At 54.7% G+C, this 8,239-nt stretch overlaps 1 protein-coding gene across 2 annotated transcripts; it reads right to left on the bottom strand.

The window, feature by feature from the left end:
- Positions 1-2,195: 2,195 nt before the first annotated feature.
- Positions 2,196-7,895, bottom strand: LOC101774100. 2 transcript variants are annotated; one of them, XM_022826537.1, is made up of 2 exons: positions 7,621-7,895; positions 2,196-3,643 (listed from the first exon to the last, which is right to left on the bottom strand). In XM_022826537.1, exon 2 carries the CDS (start codon positions 3,565-3,567, stop codon positions 2,923-2,925), a length of 645 nt encoding a protein of 214 aa, XP_022682272.1. In that variant the 5' UTR covers positions 3,568-3,643; positions 7,621-7,895; the 3' UTR covers positions 2,196-2,922. The 2 variants fall into 2 exon arrangements, with proteins under 2 accessions (XP_022682272.1, XP_022682271.1); XM_022826536.1 differs by lacking the exon at positions 7,621-7,895 and having other exon boundaries at positions 2,196-7,605.
- Positions 7,896-8,239: the final 344 nt, after the last annotated feature.

The raw sequence follows: 8,239 nt of genomic DNA, 5'->3' as shown, positions 1-8,239 counted from the left end.
AGAAGAGAACAGAGCTGAACTGAACTTCATCGAACGATTTTTTTTCTGCTTGTTCCTGGATGGAACGCGGATGTGGCTTACCGAACCCCGGCGGAAGAAGGGGTCAGCACCACTCCGCCGGTCAGGGGAGTTGGGCTCTGCCACACGCGTCCCGCGGCGGCGGATCACACGGATTTGGGTGACCCAATTCGATTCCGATGTCTGTTAAACGGCCACACTTGACTCGGCCTTGCCTCCCAGGCCTCTTCCTCGTTCCTCCTGTGATGGCCTGGCCGGGCCCAGATGAGCGTATGCTCGATGAAGAATTCTTCTGGTTGGCATGCTGCTCGATCGCCCGTACGTGCTGTGGCCCCGACGGATCGGCCGTCGTTCGCAGGGTCGTTGGCCCGTGCCTTCGGGCCGTCGGCTTCGTGCTGTTCTTGGATTGGATGGAAGGCGACTGCTCTGGTAGCGGTGGAAGGACCGAGCTCCTTGGTAGGTTCATGTTTAGTTCGCTCCAAAATTTCAACTTTGGCACTATACAAAAAGAATATTCTCTGTCACATCAAAATTGCAGTACATGCATGGAGTACTGAATGTAGACGAAATCAAAAACTAATTGCACAGTTTTGTTGTACTTTGCGAGACGAATCTTTTGAGCCTAATTAGTTAATATTTGGACAATAATTCATAAATACAAACGAAACGTTACAGTGTTGCTATATTATTTTTGGCACTCCAAAGTTAGGCAACTAGGTGGCAGATTCTTTAGGCTGGGAGAACGTCTCGCGCTCGCAGGATGGGGAATGCAGTAGAACGGCGTACGAGGACAGAGTACTACTAGCAGGGGGGAAGGGACTAGTTGCGCGGCCACTCAAATTGTCAGGGGACCAAGCTGCAGTTCCGGCTGTCCTCTTCTTCTTACCTCTATGGAGGCCCGCCTAGACGAAACTAGCTAGCTAGCCATGTCATGGACTCGGCTGGACCAAAATTCCCGTGGTCCATGGCTTCCTTGACATGGACTGGATCACTCACTGCTGGACCAGAGACCTTCCGTGCTATGGTCCAGCCCATCACGAAACGGCCTGCAGATTCGGTTTCTCAGAGCCTGCACCAAACTTTTTGTCACAGATCATCCCAAGCCTCCCCCAATGGGCTGCAGTATACGGTGCCATTCTTCTGGTCCAGGCCCGGATTCAGAAAAACCTGCAATATTTGATCTTGTGGAACTCGTGTCCCGACGATTGCCCAAGATAACCTATTTCAGCCTTTTCCCTTAAAAACATATGCTAGAATTTGACAGCTCCAAACTGACTAAAACTATTTACCTCCCTGATTGTAACTTCTACTAAACGGGAGCTTGCTAATTTGCTATCCTACTCCCCCACGCAAACAAACGGCGCAGCCGCGCAGGGAACGGCCCACCAAGCATCTAAATCACCGGATGGATAGGACCCGTCCTGGTTAACAAAGTCTCTATCTTCTACTGCTAACCATAAGGTTTCGACAGATACCAGGTTGTTTCGAGATGGAATTTGTTCCTTTTCAGTTCCATTGGGAAAACTTTTTGTCAAAACAGCTGAGGAAATGGATCACAGAATGCTTAGTTAAGATCATCTTCCAAGCAGAACTCATAATCGGATCAAACCGAGCCTTCAACTGAAGGACTAGTTTGCTAGGGGCATCAAACATGATACGGATTACTGCGGCAGTCTGATCCGGCCGGTCACCATCGATCGCGAAGCTTATTAACAGTTACGCATCCTCTTCGTCGCCTACCGTTAGAAACTTGGAACACGCACCGGCGATGCTGCCAGCCTGTCACCTATACTTGTCCTTTGGTGGCGACGCAGGCCTCTCGAGTCTCGACAGGTTGCCGTGGCTCAGCGCGCACAGAAGCACGGAACAAAAGAGCTCGTGCGGGCGTGTCGGCCATTGACCGAGGAGAGTGATCGAAGGCGCAGAAAACGTGAACGACGAAACATGTCGTGTCCCGTTGTGCTGCGCACGAGCAAGACGCAAAGCATTCGTGCGCGAGCGCGAGGAGGTGTCGGTCAAAACCCCAACGGAAAAGGGCAAAGTGGGGGCCTACCATGCTTCGCCGCATAAATAGCAAAAGAAGGCAAAAAAAAAATCGTATGAACAGCATTTTCTTTAATTATATGGGATATAAAATAAAACTAATAATTGCTCAGGTAACCGTGCAGTCAAGAAAGTGTCAGTTCCTCGTGGTGGTTATTTGCAACCGACAAAAATTTGCACGCGCGCGCTTGGTCAGGCGGTAGTGATCGGGTGTGAATCGGATGCACCTGCCTTCAGCAAACCGTCTGATCCGATTCGAGCCAAGGATGTACAATCTTTCTGAGAAAAAGAAAACGGTTATGTACATAGACGACCGCCAAAAACCAGCAACCTGGAGAACCCGGCCGCTAAAATTATGTACAGCTTGTAGAAATACAGGCCGAGCTCACAGAACCAGAAGAAGAAGATGATGAAGAAGAAAATGGATGGAACAGAGCCACTTGGAGACGATCAGACCACCAAGCGGAACTGCAGTCTGCAGAAGCAGGTCCTCCGGGTTTGCCGCTGTGCACTGAATTGTTCGTTTGGGGCTGCGCGGCGCACGCGACGCGGCGAGCTTGCCGCCAAGGCCGCGCGAATCAAGCAGCAATCCCCATGCCCGGCTCCAATCATGGCGATTTTACCAAGGATTCCCCCCGGCGGCCGATTCCCCTCGAAGAAACGGTCACGGACCATGGACTCTTGACTTTACCGTGCAGAGTCAGAGCATCTGCTTCCCGAGCTCCCGGCATTGCCACGGCGCTGTCCGCCCGCGACGGCATGCACCAACCGTGGCTGCGGCCGTGCTCGTCCGGCGGCAAACCTTTCAGAGAGGGAGAACGCGCAGCGGAGTGTGGGACGGCGCGGATGGTTTCTCGCCTGTCACGAGTCGCACCACAGGTCCGCGTCCTTCCTCCCGCCGTCGGCGCTGCGGGCTGCGGCCGCGCAGCCGGGCCTCGCGGGCGGGGGCGGGGTCATGGAGATGGACAGGCGGCCGAACCCCCAGTGCCCCACCCGGTACATCTCCATCCACATCTTCTCGGCGTCGAGCCTGCCCGACGACGAGTTGCTCGCCTGCGCGGCCCGCGTCGCCGCCTCGTCGCGGGCGTCCGTCTCCAAGCCCCCGACGCCTTTCGCCGCGGCGGCGAAGGCGTCCAGCTCCAGCGCCTCGAGCGCCCCGCGGCCGGCGCCGGCGCGGCATTTGGCCTTGGCGGCGGGGTTCATGTCGCGCACCCGCTTCTTGTGCCGCAGCTCGCCGTGGCGCCGCCGCAGGCGGCGCAGGCAGCGGCGCGCCACGGCGAGCGGGGCCTTGACGAAGGCCAGCCCCAGCAGGCTGACCACGGCGCACGGGCAGCACCCGAGCGCGATGACGTCCGCCAGAGTCACCGCCACGCAGGACCGGCACGTCTGCGCCGTGCAGTCCGCCTGGTCCACCACCGGGACGGTCGCGGCCGCCGGCCCGCACCCGTCGCCGCCGCCGCCGTGCCCGTCGTGGTGGTAGAACCGCCCGCGCCGGCTCGCCGACATCGCGCTACCGTCACCGCCGCCGCGACGAGCCCCGGCGCCTCCGGCGGTCACCTCCTCATGCCGATGCCGCTGCAGCCTGTCCATGACGGGGAGTAGGAGCGAGCGCCGTGAGCTGAAGAACAACTGGAGAAAACCCGGCCAGACGGACGGCCATGGCGTCACCGCATCACACCACAACAAATTCGCAGCGGGCTTTGCGGTTTCGAGGGGTAGCGGGCGCTGGCTGTGGCGAGTAAACGGAGGCAGTAAATTAAGTAGAGTGGCGCGGTGGTGGACTGCGCGGACGGAGGGGAAAAGGCGTCGTTTTCCGGCACAGTGGCGGGCCGGGAACGCCGCCACATGTTGCGAGCTGAGACCCGGGCATGGACACATGCGAGCAATGTGCAAACCCCTCCATAAATGGAAGGTTTTGGCGGATGGCGAGGCGTCAAGTGGTGGCTTGGGCTCGAGACCTCGAGTAGACCAGACACCAGACCGCCGAGACCCAAGACGGAACAACTCCTACACTACACCTTATAGTTCAGGACTCTATCACTCTCCTGCCGAACAAGCGCCGCGTACAGCAAGAAAACACTTGATCTCAGATGCAAGCCATAACACACCTGCAGTGCAGAACTCGAAGCCAATGTGTTAAACGAGTCCGTGACAGATCAGAAGTGTGGACAGCTCGCGAGCAACCGGCAACGGTTTACGGGCCTCCAAGGGACCAAGGCAGTCACTCCTGCAGAAGCTATGGTAGGCAGGCGCCCGCTACCAGTTCACCCTGTAGTCCTGCTCCTGCCCTCTGCTCTCTGTTCTGCTCCCTCCTCTGCTTTCGGAGGACACGGCATGCCCGGCGTCGGGGGCCAGGGAGCTTTTCGTCCTGGTCCAGGGGCACTGTGCGGACACGTTGGACGGGTACAGCCGGGATCTGTAGCGCCCATCAGCGCCCGACTGGCCGACGATATGCTGGCGAGGCCACCCCGCCATGGCGTGGCGTGCCGTGGATCTCTCAATCTGATCTCCGGCCTCCGGCCGGCCGGGCTCCCGCCCGGCCTGAGTGCCTGACGCAGGCAGGGCGGGCCCGGCGCGGAGTGAATTGCCGGGCTTTAGCTCCGTTTCACTTAAGATTTTGCGCAGAGCTTTGCCTCATTCAAGGGCTTGGGTCCCGGCTGCTCTGCACGGCGTCGTCCCCTTGGTGCTTGCTGGATGGGTCATGGACCATGGATGGATGGATTTCTACTTTCTAGTGGGCAGTGGCCAAAGTACTGCACAGATGATGCCAAGGACAGGCGCGGATAATGCCCTGGCCCTCGGGCTCCGATTCAGTACTTCAAGAAAAATGTGTTGGAAAATGATTCTTTTTTTTTCCTTTTCGTTCGGTTGTTCTTCTATTGGACGGTGAGTCATCGATCTTGACAACGTATGTCCGCAGGGTGAAGTAGCTGGAGAGGAAGGAGGAGGGCACGAGCGAGACATGTCGGAGTAGGAGGGATCTGGTAGTATCTGATCTGCTGTGGGTTTTGTCTGCCACTGTGCATCGCATCACCCCACTGATCAAGTGCCTAAGCTTGACTAGTCGGCTAAAATGTAGCATCACAGGATCTGGCGGATCAAGAGTTTGACCAAACTGTAGTTGGGCAAACTTGATCTTCACAAATTCTAAGAAATGGAGATGATTTTGGTCCCCCTAGTTTTCTGCTATTCAACTAGATATTTGTACTTGTCGAAACTTTTGGCTATTAGAATTCAAAATCACAACTTAAAAAAATCCACGGGCACACCCGTGTCTGTTTCTTAACGAGTGCAATTCTCAACATGAAATTCAAATCATTAGTGCAAACTGAACATCAATTTAAATTAAATATTGTTTTTACATTGGAATTCAAAGTTTGTTGTTCTTAAAGGGGTGGTTTTAGAAAACCAAATTGTTTGCTAATTATAAGCTAAGTAGTGAATAATGCTCACTGATAGATAAGGAAATGCCAAATTCCATTACCATCTCCACACATTTTCCTTACTAAAAATGCTCACTTGATGTTTCTATAATTCTATCCATCGAAGCTTTCAGCTCTAGGAATCCAAAGTCCCGACGTTTCAAAACTCCATGGCTGAGTGGAATTCACGAGTTAAGTGTTGCTCTAATTACTTTAATAAAAGGGTAACCTCTTGCTTGAGTTAAATTTGTTATTTTTACTACTCCAAATGCTACTTTAATTTGCACTAATTTTCCAATTGCTACCATTACCTCGAAGAAGTGGGGGGACAAGCATGCGCGAGTACGGTCGAATCCTAACAGGATGAATAACCAATCGGATTTGTGTCGCCATCAGTCCTACTGTGGCGCACATCAGACAGCAATTAAATATGCGCGTACTACTACGCAGGAGCTAGCAGAGCGCAACCTGCCGTGTCGTCCCTGTCCCCAAATCATTGCAGGTTAGACGACCCTAACCTGGAAGACACGATGATGATAATTGCGGCGACCAAGCTGCACGCTTCCTCGATGTTTAGTGAGCATCCGGTGGTTAAGCAAAGCAGGCCCCATTTTAATGCCGTTAGCGTAGGTCCACACCGCCAACAGGGAACTGCGTGTGAACTCTTTTTGATGTGGGGAAACCAGTAGCTTTCTATGTGGAAAGAGGGCTTTTGTGTTCATGAAAGGATCCAGTTCGCCATCAGTGCATGATGGATGATGGAAACGGCGACATGTCTCGGTTTTCTAGAACGAATTGGACGTCGCTAACCGAAAGATTAGGGCATGATTAGCAGGCGGCGGAGCGACGGCTCCCATTCTTTTTTCATGTGGTTTTCGTCGTCTCTCTCGCAACTGGTTTGAATTCTGATAGGCTCTAATGTGATCGACTGATCGTTGGATGTTGCAGCCGTCCTGTGATTTACTGCTACAAGCCTAGCTAGCACGGTACAACGACAGAAATGAAGGAGCACGCATCTCGTCCGTTTGATGCGCTCGGCATTGGACAGCAATGCAGCTATGGAGGCTGCATCGCGTAGGTTGGCCGCCAAGACCTGGTCATGGCTTTAGGTTTGGACGAAGGGGCAGGGGGCGACGGACGAGAGAGGAAGAGAGCCAGGATGATCAATCTCTCTCTCTCTCTGGTAAAACAAAAGGGGGAAGATTCCATCCACTTCTTTTTTTCGAAAAACGATTCCATCCACTTCAGGAATTAGAAAACCGCAAGCATGGGCGTGGCCAGCGGGAGCCTGTGTCAGCTTGCCATAGGAACGGACACACTACCATTGCCTGGAGCTGAGGTCGAACCAATACTCTGGCGAGGAAAGGATGCATGCGCTCCTCGTCCAAATGATTTCGCCGCCAGGAGAAAAAGCTGGGCGTATCATAGTCGGTGTCAGCGGAAGAACCGCCGCCACCTCCCTGAATCCCCTGCAGCAGCAGCAGCAGCAGCGCCCCTGCCATTGCTGCGCTCTCGCAGAGCAGCGCGGCTAGATCTCCTAGGACACCACGCTTGCCGAGGTACGACGACATGGGCGGGCCACGACGAGGTCATTTCTTCCACTCAGAGTTTCATCAGCGCCGCGCCGGAGGCGGGTCGGAAGGCTGTACACAGTGGCACCGCAGCAGCGCGCGTAGTTAAGGGTCGCCATGTGCGCGCCTCCCTTTCTGAAACTGCAGATGCGAGTTACTCCTACAGTCCTGAATGTGCAGCTGGACAGGACGTCTGGACGCCGGGACTGTACTGCCAGCAGCATACTGTATTTCTTTTGTTTCCTTCTGCTATTAACCGAGGGTGCGTACTACGATACCGCGTTTTGTCGGGTAGCAAGAGGCCAGCGGCGGTTGCGGGTCTCTGGTCTCGTCAAACCTGATTTCGTGCTCATCAGTTAAGTTAATGTAAAGGATTCTAAGCTTAAGTTTTCTACTCTACCCGTGGAAGGATTGACTTGTCGTGATGCAAGCAGCCAAGTCTCGAAAACGAAATGCAGTTTCGGCGACGCGTGTAAAAGGGAGATAAATTCTGTGGCAAGGCAGTTTCGCTAAGCATCAGCCCATTTTGAAGCAAAGCAAAGGATTTAGCAAGAACTGCAGCTTACCTCGTGCTATCTGCTACGCTCCGTCGCCGAGGAAGTCCGAGGCCCGGAGCGCGCCACCGCAGCCGCCGTCGCGGGCGTCGTCAAAGGCGGGAGCCCGGGGCGGCCTTCTGCGGCACCGCGTGGAGCGCGTCGTCGCGAGTCATGGACGCGGCAGTGTTGGCCGGCGAGAGGGAATCGTCTGCTTCTCCGGCTATAATCAGTTGGACGGCGGTGTCCGTGCGGGTGGCTGTGGGCTGTGCCGAGGAGACGGCAGGAGCAGTCTGCGGAGGCAGAGGCGGGCGCCGTGGCCTCGCGGCTCTGTTTTCCTCGGGACTTTATACGCGGCGACCTGTGCAATCTGCATTGGAAATGCAGGGGACAGTGGGGACTCGGGAGGAGGGAGTTTTGCAGGAAAGCCACTCTGCGGTCCTGGTATTCCGCTGGGTCCTCTGATGACGGATGATCTATTGGCGCGAGGGAATAATTGAGGTGGAATTTTTTTATGAGGTGGGATATACTATAGTGTTATGCTAAACTAGGGATAATGTTTCCTTACGGGTTTGGCGTGGAAGCAAGCAAGCGCATGTATAAGGTGTTACTACTGATTCAACGCAGGGGGTGCATGAATCAGCTCGACTTT

The sequence above is a fragment of the Setaria italica genome, chromosome V (assembly GCF_000263155.2).
Source record: "Setaria italica strain Yugu1 chromosome V, Setaria_italica_v2.0, whole genome shotgun sequence".
NCBI lineage: Eukaryota > Viridiplantae > Streptophyta > Magnoliopsida > Poales > Poaceae > Setaria > Setaria italica.
This window is presented reverse-complemented; position numbering and strand designations above follow the sequence as displayed.